The sequence below is a fragment of the Centroberyx affinis genome, unplaced genomic scaffold, assembly GCF_046629955.1.
Source record: "Centroberyx affinis isolate AG114_WGS23_722 - 3 ecotype Tasmania unplaced genomic scaffold, CSIRO-AGI_Caff_v1 ptg004850l_1, whole genome shotgun sequence".
In the NCBI taxonomy this organism is placed as follows: Eukaryota; Metazoa; Chordata; class Actinopteri; order Beryciformes; family Berycidae; genus Centroberyx; species Centroberyx affinis.
The window spans coordinates 136,851-157,436 of NW_027282370.1; the positions used below are offsets into that span (position 1 = coordinate 136,851).

The window sequence follows — 20,586 nt, forward strand, 5'->3', positions numbered from 1 at the left end:
CTAAAGCCTGTGTGCATTCCAGTCTGTGGGGCGAATATGTGAAAAGCTGTAAATATAGTTAGTTTTAAGAAGATATTTTCGTTCATATTTAATTTCAATATTTATTTGAGTAGGGGCAGATACATAGACATAGAACATTTTTAGAAATAAATAGTCTGATGTCACATATAACATTTATAGACTAATTTGCAATGTTTGTCCCTAGATGGGCTTTCGTTAAAAAATGTATTGTTAAAAACAGATATAGAATAGATACAGAACAGATACAGAACACACACAAAAGGACGTTGTCAACATAAGAAAGTTGGTACCAAAGATGTTATTTACAGGTATTCACAAAAAGAAAAAAGAGAGATAACGTTTTAGTGTGAGAAACGCAAAGAAATATTATTTGGATCATACAAACTTAAAGATGAATATTTACTTATTACCGTTGTTATTGTTGTTAGGTCTCTTGATGTTGGGTAAAAGATGAGGTGCAATACTGTGGACAAACAGATGTACAGAAGGTCAAGTTTTTGGAAAATTTGGTATTTGTATTCAAAATGTTTAAGTATTGGTATAAATGTCAGTCTATTTGAGTTTGCATTTGAATTTCAAACAAGCACAGATCCTGTACAGACCCACGGCGCGTGTGTTCAACTCAACCCAACGCACTGAAGCGTTACGACACGGTTATCGGTTAATAAATCATTCCCCTAACGCCATTTAAATACCACAGGTAATAACGTTCAATAAATAAAGGGCGAGGTAAGGGGGCGATGTTTTTTAGGCGCGCATAAAAATTTTAATATTCTCAACTTTTCAGCGCGAGGCGTGGAGTCGCACCGCTCGTCAGTGTCACATTTGGGCCAGGCAGCCAATCAAATCCAGCAGAAGGCGGGCTTTCCTTCCTGTTTTGATGCGGTTTGATGTGGTGGAGAACGGTGGGACAGAGGAAAACACAGATGAAAAGCTGACAGTAGCGGTCTTTAACCCGGTCGCACACGCCCCCCCGCTCCACAGGCCCAACACGGTCTGCCTAGGCGTTTCTGAAGCGGATCCGCCTGTAGCGATCGCCCCTTAAGATGTAGATGTATGTAAATGAACGGCAGAGAGTGAGGCTCGGCGTGGAGCAACGCTCGGCTACAGCCCCAAAATGATCCGACTCACCGTTACCGAGGACTTCATCACGCCACCATAAAAGTTTCAATAAAGTCTTCCCGTTTTCACAAAATGCAGCTTTTTTTGGAGCTGGGAGCTACAGATAATGCTGCCAGGCTGATGATGCTGACCTGACCTGGACATGAGAGTCGACGTCATCAGCACGGCAGCTCACTAAGCGTTACTGACTGACTGACTGACTGACCGACTGGCTGACCTAGGGCTGCAACTAACGATTATTTTCATTGTCGATTAATCTGTCGATTATTTTCTCGATTAATCGATTAGTTGTTTGGTCTATAAAATGTCAGAAAATGGTGAAAAAATGTGGATCAGTGTTTCCCAAAGCCCAAGATGACGTCCTCAAATGTCTTGTTTTGTCCACAACCCAAAGATATTCAGTTTACTGTCATAGAGGAGGAAAGAAACCAGAAAATATTCACATTTAAGAAGCTGGAATCAGAGAATTTTGACTTATTTTTCTTAAAGAATTACTCAAACCGATTAATCGATTATCAAAATAGTTGGCGATTAATTTAATAGTTGACAACTAATCGATTAATCGATTAATCGATTAATCGTTGCAGCTCTAGACTGACCTGAATTTGCCGCGTGACGCCCTCACAGAAGGTACCAGAAGTTTTTCTTCTTCATGCTCCTTGTTGTTCATATACAGTATGTGTATCTGGGCATGTATACAGGTAAATATATACAAATTATATTGAGTTGAATATTTTGTGTTTATAATGTGGTTATGTTTAAGTTGAGCTCATAAGACACGTGCACAGGAATATTTGACTCTTGAAACTTCCTTCATTAACACTGAACTTGGGAAATTAGCTTTTAGTTTTTATGCACCAGACAAGTGGAACAGGCTGCAACTAAAACAGATGGTTTCACTCAATCATTTTAAGCTTTTATTGAAGGACATGGCAACAGTGGAATGTTCCTGTTTCTATTGATCTGTAAAGATGCTTTATGTTATATGTATATGTATATGGCTTTATGTATTTTCTATATATTGTGTTATATTATGTCTCTGTGATGCTTTATTGTTATTGTATTGTATCAGGGCGTCATTGTAAAAGAGGGCACCCGCTCTCAATTGACCACCCTGAATAAATAAAGGTAAATAAAAACGAACAAATAAATGATCATGATACACTGCCATGAACGAAAATAAACAACATCAATCAGTTGTGCTTGGACAATAAAGTGATTCTGAATACTGCAGTCTAGCATTTGTAAAAAAACAAAAAACAAACTGCCTTTCTCACCCCATCAGAACTATTAATCTGACTATTGTAGCACTTCATCCAGGGGCGTTTCCAGGATTTTTTTTAATGGGGGGGGGGCCCAGGGGAGACCAAGAACTAGTCAGGGGGGCCATGGAAAATCAATTCAATTCAATTCTATCAGAAATAAATACAGTGTTGAAAATTGCTTTAGGTTGCATTGTACTGAATAAAAATGTTTTGCATTGTTTTATTATATAAAAAGCATGACAGACATTAATGATTCATCAATTTTATTTATTTTCAATACAACCATGCAGAGAGAGTGTGTGTTTGTGTATATCTCTATCTCTGTCTGTAGCTGTTTTGCTAGCTAAGTCCCAGTCTTTAACATGCTGATCAGAATGACTTGTCCAGGGTTAGGGTTAGCAGCCTCTCAGCACAAAAACAAACAAAAATTGGATGCTCTATTTTCCACTAGAGAGAAAGAACAGCAATGTAGCCATTACAGAGGGTGTGTGTGTGTGTGTGTGTGTGTGTGTGTGTGTGTGTGTCTGTCTACTAAAGTCCCAGTCCTTAACATGCCCGTCAAAATAACTGTTATCTTTCAGCAAAAAATAAAAACAAAACAAAAACAAGAATGGATGTTCTGCACTCCAACACTAGCACATGGTCTGAGCTGGAGTTCTGTGTGTGTTCATGTGGTTTCACTGCACCCTCACACATGTAAGCTATGTTTTGCCTCAGAACAGCTGTATTCTGTGGTTCTTGTGCTGGCTACTGAATAGTCCAGGGACTTAGCTCTCCTTGACTCTATGCTGACTATAAATGATATGATTCATCGAATAACTTATGATTCTTGGGCTTATTGCATATTTCTCCTACCACAACCCAAAATAATGTTGTTTTGTTCCAATACAAATTACACAACATAAAGTTACAGCTTCAAATGCCCGACGTCATTAGATCACAAACATCAAACCTCATATTTCAGTGTTTACAATATACAATTTCCCATTTGGCAGATGCTTTTATCCCAAGCGACATGCACATGAGATTTTAATACAACACAAGCAAGGATCTAGTCAGGAGAGAACAACAACAGTAAGTGCCTTAAAGCTAAGTTCTAGTCTGACAGGACATAGGTGCCAAGAGGATAAAGATTTTTTTTTTTTTTTTTGTAATTACACAGTCCACCACTTTATTGTATTTGGGGAAAAGTACAGGAAGAACCGATACAGAAGTATCTGTCTATGTTCTATTTATGTGGTGCAAAAATGAATGACAAGGGAAAGTAACGTTACCGTTAGTCTGCCTGAAGTTAGCTAGCTAACGTTATGTTCACCTATGCCTATTGCAGCAGAGAATGAGCCCAGTCCAAATATTTCTAAATATATAATTGAGTGTATACATACCATGAACAGAGACGTGGTGTCTCCTGTCTTCTGACAGCACAGTAGAGATACTTATCTTCTGACAGCAGCCGTGACAAATGTGGTACTGGTGTCTTCCGCATAGCAAATCAAGGAGCAGACTGACGTTGGGTATTGTCAGATTGACAGCGCGCTCTGGCCCAATGGCGTTAGGGGGGGCAATCATATTGCGGTCGCCAAGCATGTCTGCTTTTAAATCAGCCATTAAATGAAAACGTGAATATATTTGAATATTAATGAGATATGGAGCAAGTGGGCGGACAGTCTACACTCGGTTGTGGAGGAATATTCTCCACCTCCGTCTCTCCATCTGGGAAAAGTTTCGTCCATGTTGCAGCTGTACGGAAGAGTATCAGGGCCATTGTAGGTGAATTTTTTTTTTTTTACCGCAGCCAGGGGGAGGGGGGTAATATTCTGAAAAAAAACATCATTAAAGTCAGAAATTTGCCACACAAAAAAACTCAGAAATTTGCAAGAAAAAAAAATAGTGAGAAGAAAGTCTGAATTTCTGAGGTTGAAGTCAGAAATATGCGAGGAAAAAATTTCGCTGAGTTTTTTTTGCCGTCTGCTATTGACTGGTCTTTGCGCCAAATTAAGTATTTCATATTTGGCGTCTGAAGTCCAGGCAGGTGGGATCTTTGACATCGCTGTTAGTTCATATTGGTGTCAGATATTGGTTACATCCTAGAATACATATGAACACCAATCCAAAAACATCAGATAAGGCCCCATCTCCTACAGTATATAAAACCCATTACACCGATAAACAAACCATAAAACTCCTGTTCCTGTAAATATGAGAAAAAAAGATGGGAGACAGGAGTTTGACAAAGCAGATTCTGCCAAAAAAAAAAAAAAAACAAGTCTCTCACTCAGATTATTATATTTTGAAAATCTCCATATGGACACACATTAGAAGAAGTGAAATTAGCTGAGACCAAAACCTCTTGTGTAAAACATGTATTGGCTTTATATTTGTAGCAGAAGTTGGGTTGTGGTCCGCTGGCTTCATGGAGTTGGGCGGTTCGGAGTCTTTTTGGAGCCGGACTCTAGCGGTTTTGGTGGTTTTGGCCGCTTGGCAGGTACGGTTAGCTTAGCTGTTAGCATTTAAGCACGGTGCTTTGCATTGTTTGTCCTTAGTAGGCCTCCGTAGTGCAGTGGCTTTGCTGTGTGTTATTTACAAATGTGTTACGGTGTCTGTCGCCCTCTAGTGGTCAGAAAATTTTGCTTATTGCAGCTTTAACCCCAACTGCCCAAGTGGTCAAAAGAAGAAGTTGCACTGGGCAGCAGTAGACTGGCTGTACTGGGCGGAGTGTGAACGCGAAGCAGGACGATGCTGAGAAAGAACACATAAGGTGAATGAAGGACAATTACAAAACCACAAACGAACGGACTTTACGGTATTTCCTTTCATTTAATTTTTATTCCTTGTGTCTGGGAGACCAAACACAAGCTGTGCGCAGGCCTTTTGAAGTGGAGCCTCACAACAACGGAAAACATTTTGTAAGGATGTATCAGAGAACATGCTAATCACCAGCGGTGAAGTTAACCATTTGACATAAAAACACGGAGTAATTTTTTCTCGGTCCTTTCATCGCCAGTAGCCTTAGAGCAGAGTGTAATTACAAGCAATGAAATTATAAGCTTATGTCTGTTGTTTGGTTGCTGTGAGCTTGGCTGCTTTAATAGTTGTTTGCTCGATCTGGGAACAGCTAGCGTGCCACGGTGCGCTGCCAACAATCATTACATTAGTAATGGTTTCAACTGGGAGTTTTAGTGTCACGGTCTAAATGAGGTTTCAGAGGCCCTCCCACTCCACCTTTACAGCTCTGTGTAAGGCCCAATCCCAGTGTCCGCACTCACAGACTCAGGACCGTCCCACTGTGACATGACGCCAAAGTGCGCGAGGGCTCACTGGCGGACTTTATGAGTCCTTTATGCAGACTTTCAGCAAGTCCGCATTTCTGTAGACTTTGCTTGAGGGAATTACCCACAGTTCATAGCGTTTGCGACGTTAATATTCATGTATGTGGAAAATTTCTGCCAATACACCCGATACAAAAGAAAAAAAAACATAATTAAGGAAAAAATAACCACAAAAAAAAAAACAATTAACAAGACCTTAGAGAGAAACAGGAATGAAAGGGTGAAACTACATGCAAGACACAGTTAAAAGAGAAAACATTGCAACATTAAAACAGAATAAACAGCTCATTTGAGAAAAAAAAAAAGTTTTCGTAAACGTTTAAGGAGGATGTTAGATGCTGCTAATATAAAGCAGCTTGTAATATAGCCTTTATGTGCTTATTTGTGCTCATTAAGCTTTATTAAATGTACCGTTTGCTTTCAACGTACATAATACTGTTTCTTTTTTTTTTTTTACATATTTACATATTGTAATGATGTAATGCAGAATGAAGAGTATTTTCTATATCCATTAGCACAGTGTGAACTTTGCAATGTTGCAAAACATACGCCTAGGCCTATTTAACATTATTCATCAACATTTTAGCTTAATAATGCCGTTTAGACAAAAGTGCAAACAAAGAGTAAATAACAAATTGATTGACGGGTGATAGTAACGTCTGACGTCGTCAAGGCAACACGTGATGTCACAAAGTGCCGTCCCATTCCTCTTGTACCATTTCGAGCCTCATGACTTCTCACACTCAGGCGCTACAGCTGTGCACACAGGTGATGTCAGTTAAGTCTGTGAGGGATCAGGGCCCGGTCTGTAGGGGGGACATTGGGATTGGGCCCAACTCTGTATATGTAGTATCTTGGGTTGTGCATCTTCCTCCATGATGAAACCCCAAAATCAGTGATTCTGTGATCTGTTGCTCCGGTAGAAGAGACTGGACTGGAATTGTGAGAATTTTTCTCTCTCCATTCGCTGCCGTTGTATGGAGGAACAGTCTGAAAATCCCACTTCTAGCACATAAAGACAAAGGAAATTCTGACAATATATTAAAAAAAAAAGTCTCCCACTTTTTTCACACATTTACAATTATTGATAAACTTATTTTCTTCATTATGTTCCATCGGCATAAGTTTCCTCCAACCAGAGTTCGGTGTTACACTTGTTCAAACTGAAAGGTTTGATAACATGCATAAAGTGATTTGGAGAATTCACATGAACTACTTGTGTCTGTGTGTGTGTGTGTGTGTGTGTGTGTGTGTGTGTGTGTGTGTGTGTGTGTGTCCTAATTTTCAGATCATTGCACTACCTGAGGATTTCAGTTGTTGGTGTGGTAAACAATACTTATTACAACACAACCACGCAAGAACTACAACCCGGTAGCAATATTGTTTTATTTGCATCATCACATTTGACAGTTTTGACATCCGTCCATCGTGTATGAAGACAACAGAGTTGAACTCTATACAACATGCTGTAACCGTTGACAACCACTTTAACCACGCCCCAATCCATCCACACCCAGCTTTGGAAGAACCTGATTGGCCAGAGTGAGAAATAACATTACACGTTCTGCCCCTTCCAGTCAAATTAAAGAATTACAAAAAGGAAAAAAAAAGACATATAAAAAGGATGAGCCAACAGAGAGAAAGCAAAGTCTTTTTTTTTTTTTTTTAAGCCAGGCAAAAAGAATGATGTGCTTTGGCGATTCCTTCGGCAGCAGCGCTTCTCTTTCCATTCATCCTATTCCAATATATCAACCTGTGTATTAACCTATGGAAAAAGTACTGTAAGCACACAACATTAAGTACTCAATGCCCCTAAACATATCATGCTTACAACACAATTCAAGTACAGTTTTTCATTAAGTGCCAACACAGCCTGTCAATGCACTGGAATAAGGAAACGGCTTTGCTTCTTTAAGACGATGAGAGAGAGAACCTGCAGCGCGTTGCGTCTCCAGCTGCTACCGGACGGGGGTTTGACAATGAAAGCAACAGGCTTCTTTTTTTTTTTTAAAGAGTCAGTAATTACAGAGGGAATGACATTAACAACAAGAAGAGTCTCTTTAAAAAGCCACAGTAGCACTTTGTGGTGTTGCAGTATGATACTGGTGAGGAGAGAGGAGGGCTGAGGACTAGAAGGTACGGGTGTGTGTTTGGCTCTGTGTGTGTGTGTGTGTGTGTGGAGGGGGCACAGGGGGAAAAAATAAGATGGTGATGGGGCAAACCAGGTCAGTTGGCAGTAGAAATAAAAACACTGTGGGGTGAGATCAGGATGACGCCAAAAGGAGATTATCAGGGTTTAAAAAACAAACCATAAAAAAAAAAAAAAAAAAAAAAAAAAAGCAGTAAAACTGGGATTGTATGGAAGCACATGGTGGTGTGCGTCTGAAAAAAACAAACAAAAAAAAAACCACCCAAAGCCACTGACTGCAAGCGTTTGGTTGTTGTCGTTCCCAGCGGCAGCCATGTCCTGCTTCCTGGGCTTTGGTAGTAACCGGTGATGGGAAGCCAGCGGATGTGTAGAATATTTATCGTCTCACCACAGTTATACAGAACGAGGTGTTCCTTCCGACCGCAGCCACCGCTCCTCTAGCTCTAGAGAAGCTACTCAGCACTTGGTTACAGCATGCGGCTTGGCAAAAAAACAAAACAACGCTGGCTGTTGTCACGGAGATTTTCATGTTTGATGACACGGTTCCTCTATGGACTGGGGAAATTCTACAGACCCTTTGGCGTATGAAACCCTTTCAAAACAAAGTGGATAAGCTAAAAAAAAAAAAAAAAAAAACTAAAAGAAAGGCTGTTTTTCTGAGTCCCTGAAAAGTTGTGGTGACCAACATGGCGGCCGTACTGAAACCTGGCCAAACTCTTAACTGCTCTCACCCATCACCACCAACACTAAGCCAAACACCAACGCCAAAGCCCCTCCAGCCTCTTCCTCCTACTCCTCCTCCAGCCGGACCAGGGGCTCAGTAGCGGTAGTGGTCTGGTTTGAAAGGCCCTTCGCGGGGCAAACCCAGGTACTTGGCCTGCTTCTCCGTCAGCTTGGTCAGCTTCACCCCCAGCTTGTCCAGGTGGGCTGCTGCCACCTCCTCATCCAACTGGAGAGACAGAGAGTGAGAGAGAGTGAGAGTGAGAGTGAGAGTGAGAGTGAGAGTGAGAGAGAGAGAGAGAGAGAGGGAGGCAGGAGGAGACAATTAAGAGGGAGGAGAGGAGAGGTGGAGGCAGATGAGTGGAGAGAGAGAAAAGAAAGGGGATCAGAGTGTGACAGTGGGAAAGGAGGAGAAGAGAGGGGATGGAAAAAGGTCGACAGAGTCGGGGGGGGGGGGGGGGGGGGGGGGAGCAAAGTTCCCATTAGATTTTCTTTTCATCCAAGTAAATCCTGAGATTCCCTCTGTAATCCAACAACTTCTTTTCATAAGATCACTGCTTCTTTGCATTCACAGCTTTAAAATGGTGTATTACATAATAGGGGAAAATGGTAAATGGACTGCATTTATATAGCACTTTCTATCCAAAGCCTACATTCACCCATTCACACACACACATTCATACACCGATGGCGGCAAGCTACCACGCAGGGTGCTGGCATAACCATCGGGAGCAATGTGGGGTTCAGTATCTTGCCCAAGGACACTTCGCCATGCGGACTGGAGGAGCCGGGGATCGAACCACCGACCTTCTGATTAGTGGACGACCCGCTCTCCCTCCTGAGCCACAGCCGCCCCTTTATTTGTATTATTAATTTTTCAAATCGAAAATGCGCGTTTTGATTGCAACGTCTCCTGAAACACCACAAATGACGTTTTGTGCGACAAACTTCTCGATCTCCATGTTTTCCTGCCTTTACACCCCCCCAATGTGTTTCCCCATCTTTGTTTTTATATTTTATTCCTGTTTTTATGCCTTATTGCAAAACACTGCGTGAACTCTGCTCCTACTGTAGATAGCACTTTATAAATCAAGTTTATTATCATCATTTTTGTGTGTGACTTCTAACCTTCTTGGGCAAGAAGTAGACTCCCAGGGGGTATTTGGCGGTGTTCGTCCACAACTCGATCTGAGCCAGCACCTACAAGAAAAAGACAAGTATGATAAATGATGCCATTAACGAGAGAAAGGAGAAAAATGGAAGGAAAGAGAGAAGGGAACACAACAGAAAAATCTGATGCAGATGTTTCAAACTCAGACTGGAGCTGCCAACCTGTTCTGAATATTATGCTTGAATGAAAACAATATAATAAATAAAATTCTAGTTTATCCATGAGGCATGCTATGGCAATATGATGGAACAGTTGGCAGGACAGGGAAAAACAATTTTTCGGTCCAAGTAGGTGGGAGTTTCTCACTCACTTTGAGCTGGCAAAAGCAGCCTGTTCCTGATGGAGGGAAGTTAAGGTAAGATCTGAAACTAACTGGGCAGAATAAGAAACAGGACAACAGGAAATTAACGCTCCAACTGTGTTTAGTAAAGCAAACAGGATGCAGATTGTACCGATAGTCCTGTTCTGGACTCATCTGGGAATGGAAAAAGAAACCTGAAAAAATAAAGACCACTAATACCCTGGATCTAATACTTCTTAATGCCTTAAAGCAATATTCCACTTAGTTTTAACATGGGGGTTATTCAGCTCTTGACTGCCATGAAAACCAGAACATAATCTACTCATCAAGATCAGATGCAGCCGGACCAGTTTGTTTACCTTGCGAGGCAGCTGGATTCGCGAGATCACGATCACGCGAGAATCCATCTTGCCAGGCTTCAGGTTCTGCGTTTGTGGCTGAACCACAGCGGTGCGGACCAATCAGCGTCCTGTGAGGGCAGCTGGGGGGCGGGGCTTAGGTGTGACGACAGCGAGAAGCGACTGTTCGTTCACAACAATGGCGGCTCCTAAAGAGGCTAGCCTAGATGCTGCTGTAACATCAGTTATCTCTGAACTGGAGAGGATTTCTTCACTGAAAGAAGAGCAAAGAACGGCACTGAAGGCTTTTCTGGATGGAAAAGATGTTTTCGCTCTTCTCCTGACCGGCTTCGGCAAGAGTTTGTTTATATGGTTCGTTGAGCTGATCGGTTGAAGTTAGCCTGTGATAGACAGATGGTTCATCCAATCACCTGCCAAGTATTTTTTGAAAGTGCCTGCCCTTTTCCAAACAGTTTCCAAGGACGACTTCCCAGATGGTTCTGTGTAACAAACCATCAGGTTACGAGTTTGCAGCTTTCAGATTTTTACTTCCCATTCATTTGAATGGAAACTGACATTGAACACGTTGGTGAACAGGTTCAACATCAGATCCTGCTGCTGTGATTCTCAGCTGACTGTTGGTCCGACGCTTCAGAACAGAATTTCACCAAATAGCATTTTTACTGATAGAAGAGAACACAGCGGAGGGATACCATTTAGGAGAGATAGTTCCTGTTTGGGAGACTGGATCTACTTTTAGTTGGACAGAGGATGGATATGGTGGAGCCCAGGTTTTCACACACACACACACACACACTGTACCTGGTTGGTGAAGGAGTTGCTCATGACGAAGGACGGGTGTCCCATGGCACAGCCCAAGTTGACCAGCCTGCCCTCCGCCAGGACGATGATGTGACGACCGCTCTTCATACGATACCGGTCAACCTGAGGAGGAGGAGGAGGAGAGATGGAAGAAAGGAAAGAGGAAAAGGAGAGGAGAGACAAGAGGAGAATGGGAGAAAGACAAATGAGGGGGAAAGTGGAGAGGGGAAAAGGAGGAGAGGACATGGAGAGAATAGCAAAAAAAAAAGGGGGAGAAGAGGAGAGAAAGGGGGAGAACGGGAAGACATCGAGAGGAGAGAAAATAGAGGAGAGGAAAGGTGGAGGTTAGAAGTGGAGAAGAGTGGAGAGGTGAGGGGAAGATGAGGTAGGAAAGAGGGGGGAAGAAGAATTGCAAGAGGGAGAGGAGAGAAAGGGAAAGGGAAGAAGAGAGGAGAGACGGGAGAAAGGAGAGCGGAGGGGAGAAAGGCAGAGGATAAAGGAGAAAATTAGAAGAGAAACGGGAAGAGAGAGAGAGGGGAAAGAAGGGAGAAGAGGAAGGGACAAGGAGACGAGAGAAGATCAATTAAACAATATAGAAGGTAATGTAAATATACTGCTACTACTGTTAATACTATCACTCCTACTACTACTACCACTACACACTTTGGCTGCTTGTCAAGTTTTGGGAGGGAAGTGAGGGAATAATGAAGTATATAAGAGAGTATAAGACTATAAGAGCAACAGAGTGTGTTTGTGTGTGAGATATAGGGCTGCAACTAACGATTATTTTCATTGCTGATTATTCTGTCAATTATTTTCTCGATTAATCGATTAGTTGTTTGTCAGAAAAAAATGTCAGAAAATGGTGAAAAATGCCGATCAGTGTTTCCCAAAGCCCAAGATGACGTCCTCAAATGTCTTGTTTTGTCCACAACCCAAAGATATTCAGTTTACTGTCATAGAGGAGTAAAGAAACCAGAAAATATTCACATTTAAGAAGCTGGAATCAGAGAATTTTGACGTATTTTTCTTAAAAAATTACTCAAACCGAATAATCGATTATCAAAATAGTTGGCGATTACTTTAGAGCTGCAACGATTAATCGATTAATCAATTAGTTGTCAACTATTAGTGTGTGTGTGTGTGTGTGTGTGTGTGTGTGTGTGTGTGTGTGTGTGTGTGTGTGTGTGTGTGTGTGTGTGTGTTCCCTACCTGAGCCTTGATGTTGATCTTCTCGGCAGCGTTGGTGTTGAGCCAGTTCATGTCGATCTCGCAGTCGAAGTGCCCGATGTTGCAGACGATGGCGTCGTCCTTCATGTTCTCAAAGTGACTGGAGGGGGAGCGACACACAGAATGACCTTTAGCTCCTCATTCTGCACAAGTAGACTTTTACGCTAAATAAATGTAATGAATTTAAGCAGATTTAATTTCATTATAATGAATTTAATTAGATGCTGAATTTAACACAGTTTAATAAGTTTCAGTTGTTTTGAGATGTGAGATTTTCTTTTAATTTATTTATATAGCACTTATTTAAACATGGTTACAAAGTGCTTCACAAAAATAAAATACTAAAAACATTCCTGAAAGAATGCAGATATTAAGAAAAAAAAAAAAAAGAGAAGCATTAGGCAATACTAAACAACAAAATAAAGTGTTATAAATAAGTCCCATAATAATTAATTATGATGATAAGAGATGTTTGAAGAAAAAAAACTTTCCTACAGTGGATCTTCTAGTTTTTGGTATCGTAGGTTTCCATTTTTTACATACTCTATACTGAATGGCCTTTTGTTTTTACCTTGATTTTTGAAAAAAATAAAAAGAAAGGTGGTTTAGTGGGTCTTCATCTCAGGCCTCAAGGCAGGCCTCAAGGCAGTAAAAAAAGGCATGTAGACTTTTGATATCCACCGTTTGAAAAAAGGACAGTAGAATTAACTCAAGTCCGCGGGTTGACAGACTAAATCATTTACTTTACTGTATATTTTAGAGATATTGAATGATGAACTTCAGCCAATTATAAATTTTTCCAAAGTGGACATACAGTGTTAACAGGGCCAGCAGTAAGGGAACATGCCTGTGTTGTAAAATGTATTTAAACCATAGAAACCTGCATTTTAAATCTACAGAAAACATGAGATTGCGTTCCAACAAGTCCCGTCCACAAGTTTATTTATTTACTGATCTGGATATTTGAGACTTTCAAATGCATTCTCTAAGGATAGTGTGTGTGTGTGTGTGAGAGACTTACTGTCCCATTATGATGTCTTCACAGCCAGTGGTGGTGACAAAGATGTTTCCCTCCTTAGAGGCCTCATCCATAGTGGTCACCTCATAACCTGGAGGGAGGCAAGATGCAGTTAGTCACACATGTTTTTATGAAGCAGGTTGGTCACAAAGGCCCTCGTTTATCAATCTAACGTAGAAACCAGCGCAGAAATCATCTTACGACAGGGTTCACGTGTGATTCATGAAACGTTCGTATCTCGCCAATCACAGCGTATCACACCCCTAGATATTCTCGGTTCAGAGGCCTCGCCCCCAGAGTTTACGACATGGAGGCGTAATACGTCCAAGAAGAGAAACTTCTCCGACCTCGAAATAGAAACTCTAACGTCTAAAGTCCAATTGAACAAATTAGTTCTATTTGGCAGCTTGAAAAGTGGCATCAAAGGAAGTCAGAAAAATGCAGCATGGAAAGAAATCACTGTGGCGGTCAACAGCGTTGCCGTCGACAACCGAACTCCAGCTGAGGTTTGAATATTTAATTTATACATCTGTGATATGTATAGCCTATATAGCGTGATATGTATAGCCTATATAGTAATAAAAAAGCTTATATCGTAATTCTTTACATTTAGGTGAAGAAAAAATGGTCAGACCTCAAACAAGTAGGCTATCTCAAAATGAAAGAGAAATTAATCTTACACCAGAAAACTGTTAACCCCGTTAATTGCAAACAATTTGAAAATACCTATTTATGTTAGGGATAGGCTATATGACACATAGTCGATGTAGGCCTTTACAAAATATAATATTTTGCCATAGGCTACATATTTTTAAGCTGCATATGCTTAGATGCCAGTCAGAATATATGGTCTAATAACAATTCTCCAACTCGGCCAGATTTAGCAAGTCCACAATGACTGGAAAACTTGCTACACGAGTTGAGACTTGACGTGAGATTTGATCGTAGCTCCGCTCACGTCCAAACTGATAAATGCCGAGCTTTGCGTGCGTCTGCCGGGCGGCGGGCACCTACCCTCCATGGCGGCCTGCAGGGCGTTGATGGGGTCGACCTCGGTGACGATGACGCGGGCTCCGAACCCTCGGAGGGCCTGGACGCAGCCCTTGCCCACATCGCCGTAGCCCGCCACCACCGCGACCTTCCCGGCGATCATCACGTCTGTGGCGCGCTTGATGCCGTCGATCAGACTCTCCCTGCAGCCGTACAGGTTGTCAAACTTGCTCTGAAGAGGGGAGGAGGGAGGGAGGGAGAGAGAGAGAGAGAGGGACAGACAGAGAGAGAGAGAGAGAGAGAGAGATCCAGGGTTAAAATTCATTATTTTTCCATGACTTTCCATAACCAAGTCAAACAGGCTTCCATGACTTAAAACGTCACTCCTTCCTGGTTTGTTAATCCGATTTCCACTCAGTTGAATGTGTGAAACACGTTGGAAAATACACTCTGCTATATTCCTGGATTTCCATTTGTAAAATTCCCTATATGGGAAACCTGAAGAGAGAGAGATAAAAGGAGTTCCACACTGTCAAACTAACTCTGACTGATCTGGTGGTTGAGTGTGTGAGTGAGAGAGAGAGAGTGAGAGTGAGAGTGAGAGAAAGAGGGAGAGTGAGAGAGAGTGGGAGTGAGAGAGTGGGAGTGAGAGTATGAGTGAGAGAGAGAAAATGAGAGAGGGAGTGAGAGAGTGGGAGAGGGAGAGAGTGGGAGAAAGAGGGAGAGTGAGAGAGAGTGGGAGCGAGAGAGTGGGAGTGAGAGTATGAGTGAGAGAAAATGAGAGAGGGAGTGACAGAGTGGGAGAGGGAGAGAGTGAGAGAGAGTGAGAGAGCAAGTGAGAGAGTGAGAGAAAGTGAGAGAGAGTGTGAGTGAGAGAGAGTGTGAGTAAGTGAGTGTGTGTGTGTGAGAGAGAGAGAGAGAGGGTGTGAGTGAGAGAGAGACATTTGTTTAGTTGAGAAACCGGGTTAAGAAGCGTATGGTTTGTGGATGTAAACACAGCCACTGACTGGATGAGAGTGTAAATGTGTGAACTGTGGGTGGATGAGAGTGTAAACGTGTGAACTGTGGGTGGATGAGAGTGTAAACGTGTGAACTGTGGGTGGATGAGAGTGTAAATGTGTGAACTGTGGGTGGATGAGAGTGTAAACGTGTGAACTGTGGGTGGATGAGAGTGTAAATGTGTGAACTGTGGGTGGATGAGAGTGTAAACGTGTGAACTGTGGGTGGATGAGAGTGTAAATGTGTGAACTGTGGGTGGATGAGAGTGTAAATGTGTGAACTGTGGGTGGATGAGAGTGTAAATGTGTGAACTGTGGGTGGTCAGCTTCACTCCGAGGCCGCAGTGTGCTGCAGGTCCCGGTGTAGACGGACACCGTTCTCTCTCTGCCACCTTGTGACACAGCCGCAACACTGGCAGTTGGGCTGCAACGCCTCAAGGGGCATGAAATCTGTTCATATGCAGTAATATTTTCAAGTTAAAAAAGTTAAAAAAATACAGGATTTTCCCCCCTCGCTGGACAAAGTATGAAAAAATTCCAACTGCAAGCATTCTGCAAATGTGTTACAGTAAAGGTTGGATTAGTATGGTTTCAGGGATGGGACGATGTATTGAAATTCATATATTGCAATAAAAAAAAAAAGTGAATGGTGATATCAGCTCCATGTTATTCTGCTGTAGTAATCACAAATAAGACGCTTGACCATCACAGTTTCACAAGCTCTCCATCCAAATTATATTATTGTCACTTTGTAATGACATTTTTTAAATTGTTGTTTACATTCTAGCAGCCAATGGCATCGCTAGAAAGATTTGCGGTTCAGAAATAAACAGAATTCTGCACCGTCAGACTTTGTTGTCACTGAACTTTTATTTATCACATCGTATCGTTGTATTGAATCGTGAACCCCATGTCAGGTATTGAGTCGTATCGAGAGATAAGCAGATTTTCCCATCACTAATGGGTTTGGATTATTAAATGATATTTGAATTTTGGGGTTTTGGAGCTGTGTCGGTGGAGGAGGAAGGCATTTTTTTACTTTGGTCGCATCTCATCCAATCTGACAGATCTGTTGTAGTAAAACTGAATTGATTCTCCACTCCACCCTGAGGAGATATCATTCAAATTTGGCATTTCCATTCACCTTTCCTAATTCAATGCATCATAACTCTCGTAGAAACACTTGAAAGGCGACCCGGCTTCAGAGGATAAAAGGGTTTCCGCCGGTTACCTTTGTGACGGAGTCGTTGACGTTGATGGCGGGGATCTTCAGCTCTCCCTTCTTCAGCATCTTGTACAGGTTGTGAACGCCTGTGGTCGTCTCCTCCGACACGCCGCGGATACCTGCAAATAAAATGCAGTTTAAAATGTGAATAATTTAAAATATAAAGCAGTTAACAGGACATTCCCCATCCCTCTTTGATTGAAATATTACTTCTAGTACAGGGGAAAGAAATTGTCTCAATAATAAGCACTGCACCCTGACATATTTTTTTGGCGACAGCAAACTGTGCTCATAATTTATGTTAATTTAATCATAATTTTATCATAATGTGGTTAAAACCAAGAAGCCAAAACCACGGGTCAATTTTGAAGCAAGTCTTTGAAGTGCAGCAGCAGCAGTTCCTCTAACGTCCGCTAGAGTCCGGATCCAAAAAGACTCCAAACCGCCCAAATCCATGAGGTCAATGGACCACAAGCCAACTTCTGCTATAAATATAAAGTAAATACATTTTTTACACAAGAGGTTTTCGTCTCAGCTAATTTCACTTCTTCTAATGTGTGTGCATATGGAGATTTTCAAAATAATTGTGTCATTAACAGGATATAAAATTGGGGTTGTTTTCCTAGTGACTGAGAGGTCGTCGATTCTGGAGCAGGCGGAGCTGCGGCTCTGCAGACTAGGGCAGCAACTAAGGATTATTTTCATAGTCGATTATTTTCTCGATTAATCGATTAGTTGTTTGGTCTATAAAATGTCAGAAAATGGTGAAAAATGTGGATCAGTGTTTCCCAAAGCCCAAGATGACGTCCTCAAATGTCTTGTTTTGTCCACAACCCAAAGATATTCAGTTTACTGTCATAGAGGAGGAAAGAAACCAGAAAATATTCACATTTAAGAAGCTGGAATCAGAGAATGTTGACTTATTTTTCTTAAAAAATTTACTCAAACCGATTAATCGATTATCGAAATAGTTGGCGATTAATTTAATAGTTGACAACTAATCGGTTAAATCGATTAATCGTTGCAGCTCTACTGCAGACGACTCTCTGTCTCTCATTGGCTGCTCCAGCTCCAAAAAATGTCACCGTGGCGGAGATCATGAACACAATCTCCATGCTTCGGAAGACAAAGGGTGACGTCACACTCTCTACTCTGAGTGAGTGAGTGAGTGAGTGAGTGAGTGAGTGAGTGAGTGAGTGAGTGAGTGAGTGAGTGAGTGAGTGAGTGAGACATTTATTTAGTTGAGAAACCGGGTTAAGAAGCATGTTTGTGGATGTAAACAGCCACTGACTGGATAAGAGTGTAAATGTGTGAACTGTGGGTGGATGAGAGTGTAAATGTGTGAACTGTGGGTGGATGAGAGTGTAAATGTGTGAACTGTGGGTGGATAAGAGTGTAAATGTGAGAACTGTGGGTGGTCAGCTTCACTCCGAGGCCGCAGTGTGCTGCAGGTCCCGGTGTAGACGGACACCGTTCTCTCTCTGCCACCTTGTGACACAGCCGCAACACTGGCAGTTGGGCTGCAACGCCTCAAGGGGCATGAAATCTGTTCATATGCAGTAATATTTTCAAGTTAAAATCAAACAAAACAACGTCACCTCCAGATATTTGTAGCAGCTACAATGGAGTTTGATATCAAAAGATCCAACTGTAAACGTCAGGTTTTGGTGTCAGTCCCTCAGAATCAAAGAGCGAGGGCTTCTTTCTAGAGCCGCCATTTTGCACCAATTCTACAATCATACAGGGTTAAGCCCGCTGCTGGAATGGCGCGAGGGGGTTGTAGGCCCATCCACTAGGATGCAACGGGCCTTGGAAAGGGCAGGACCAGGGGGTCAGCAAGACACAGATGAAAAAAATATGTGTGGAAAGAAAAGAGAAGGGAAAGGAGACAGACAGAGGCAGCTAGGCGAGTTCAGGAAGTCACATGTGAGAAGAAGTGTCAAAAATAGTTCATGAACTGTATGTAACCTAGGAAACTCATAATATAAGCCAACATAGAGGTTTTTGTGAACTGAAGGGCCTGTGAATTATATACAACTTAAAGTGTCTGTGAGTTGTATGCTACTGTGCTTTGTATGCAAGTGATATACACTGAACAAAAATATAAACGCAACACTTTTGTTTTTGCTCCCATTTTTCATGAGTTGAAATAAAAGATCTAAGACTTTTTCTATGCACACAAAAGGCTTATTTCTCTCAAATTTTGTTCACAAATTTGTTTGTTTATTATTGTGATTTATTGTGACCAGCCCAAGGCACACCTGTGCAATAATCATGCTGTTTAATCAGCATCTTGATATGCCACACCTGTCAGGTGGATGGATTATCTTGGCAAAGGAGAAGTGCTCATTAACACAGATTTAAACAAATTTGTAAACAAAATTTGAGAGAAATAAGCCTTTTGTGTGCATAGAAAAAGTCTTAGATCTTTTATTTCAACTCATGAAAAATGGGAGCAAAAACAAAAGTGTTGCGTTTATATTTTTGTTCAGTATGTGTAACAATATTAAACTTTGTATTATGCCTTTTGCTTCGCTTGCAGAAACTGAAATGTATAGAGAAATGATTAAGATATGTACCACCTGGGATTAAAAACCATATGGCAGAGAATAACAAAGTTTACTGTAACTCAAGAACAAGTGACAAAAGAAAGGGAAGAACCACCTATGACTGTGGTCATGTGGCTGATGTATGATAATAAATTGTGTTTAGAGGAGAGGGGAGACACCACACAGACGCATGCTATATATATCCAGCCTGTTGCTAGAATTTTTAGTCTTCTTCACTTGCAGATAGACAGAGACTACTTTTTTTGTTACACAGCTGAACCCTCTGAAAGGGATTGTTGTGTAGTGAACTTGGCTTTGTCTTTCTGAGTTTTTATTAAAGCTAAGACTGCACCATTCTTTTATTTTTATTTTTCCTTTTCTCTGAGCCTGGGACCACAAAGAGGTAAGCCTACTGACACTTTTCCTGGGGTAATAGTTTGCTTTCGCCAGGGTGGCCTGTACTTTAAACTTGGTTGGCTAAAAATAAAGTCTATATACAAGGATAGGTCATAAATCGAGCAAAGTAAAACTACTAGCCCTCTCTCTTGGGGGAACTCAGGGAATATTCCTTTTCCAGCTTCTAGGCCTATGAGAGCTAAGGTTGGGTTAGTGACCTGAAGGGAAAGGGACTCCTGCCCACACCAAACCAAGGGCCTTCGGGACGAGTGAGGCTAATACGTGGTTTGTAAATTAGGCCTATGAATTAGTCTTTCAGGACACCCTAGGGGGGAAGAAAGAAACTGCAACAGGGAGAAATCCATCGTAGAAGAGGAGAGAGACCAATTTCTCCACCACAGGAGCAGGAGAGAGGCCAGAATGCGCTGCAGCTACAAAACAACAGAAGTAGACGAGGCAGGTTGAGGGAAACTGGGTGTACCAAAAAATTAAATGACAACACTAGATCGCAAAATAACTCCTGGAATGTGTTGAACATCACAGACTGATGAGATCTAACAGCAGAGGAGGATCAGAGGGGGAATTTTCCTTCCAACGTTCTCATCTTCAGAACTAAAAATGAGTTAATGGTAAATATTTTGTCTGTTCCTGGGAGCCAGGCTCATTAAAACATATGGATACGAAGCCAGAAACAGGTCTGCGACTCATATTTGAACCCATCCCGAAGTTTAAGGTCGGAAATGCCGCAGCAGCTAGACTGCATGTAAACACAGTCGGTGAGGTGTTAAGAGCGTGAAGCCTGTTTACAGGAGAGATTTACTGGTCTAATTCTAAATGGGCTGACTTCATATAAACACCTCAGACTTACACAACTGGCTAAATTTACATGCTGCTTTAACAATCTGTTAATACGAGCAGTTCCCTTTTATTCCAAGTTAACCG

General features: G+C 41.7%; 1 protein-coding gene and 2 non-coding genes across 3 annotated transcripts in view; all 3 read right to left on the reverse strand.

Annotated features, from left to right (window-relative positions):
• Positions 1-7,105: 7,105 nt before the first annotated feature.
• ahcy (adenosylhomocysteinase) overlaps positions 7,106-20,586 on the reverse strand; it is a 28,222-nt gene continuing 14,741 nt past the window's right edge. Inside the window, exons 5-11 of the mRNA XM_071545294.1 lie at positions 16,706-16,818; positions 14,501-14,708; positions 13,490-13,577; positions 12,451-12,568; positions 11,239-11,361; positions 9,735-9,806; positions 7,106-8,835 (exon numbers count right to left, since the gene is read on the reverse strand). Coding sequence (XP_071401395.1) covers positions 8,704-8,835; positions 9,735-9,806; positions 11,239-11,361; positions 12,451-12,568; positions 13,490-13,577; positions 14,501-14,708; positions 16,706-16,818 — 854 coding nt within the window. The 3' untranslated portion in view covers positions 7,106-8,703. The remainder of the gene's footprint in view (positions 8,836-9,734; positions 9,807-11,238; positions 11,362-12,450; positions 12,569-13,489; positions 13,578-14,500; positions 14,709-16,705; positions 16,819-20,586) is intronic.
• Positions 15,786-15,920, reverse strand: LOC139666174 (small nucleolar RNA SNORA17). The gene has a single exon (XR_011696898.1). It is a non-coding gene; the product is annotated as a small nucleolar RNA SNORA17 (small nucleolar RNA).
• Positions 18,107-18,241, reverse strand: LOC139666175 (small nucleolar RNA SNORA17). Its single transcript, XR_011696899.1, has one exon. It is a non-coding gene; the product is annotated as a small nucleolar RNA SNORA17 (small nucleolar RNA).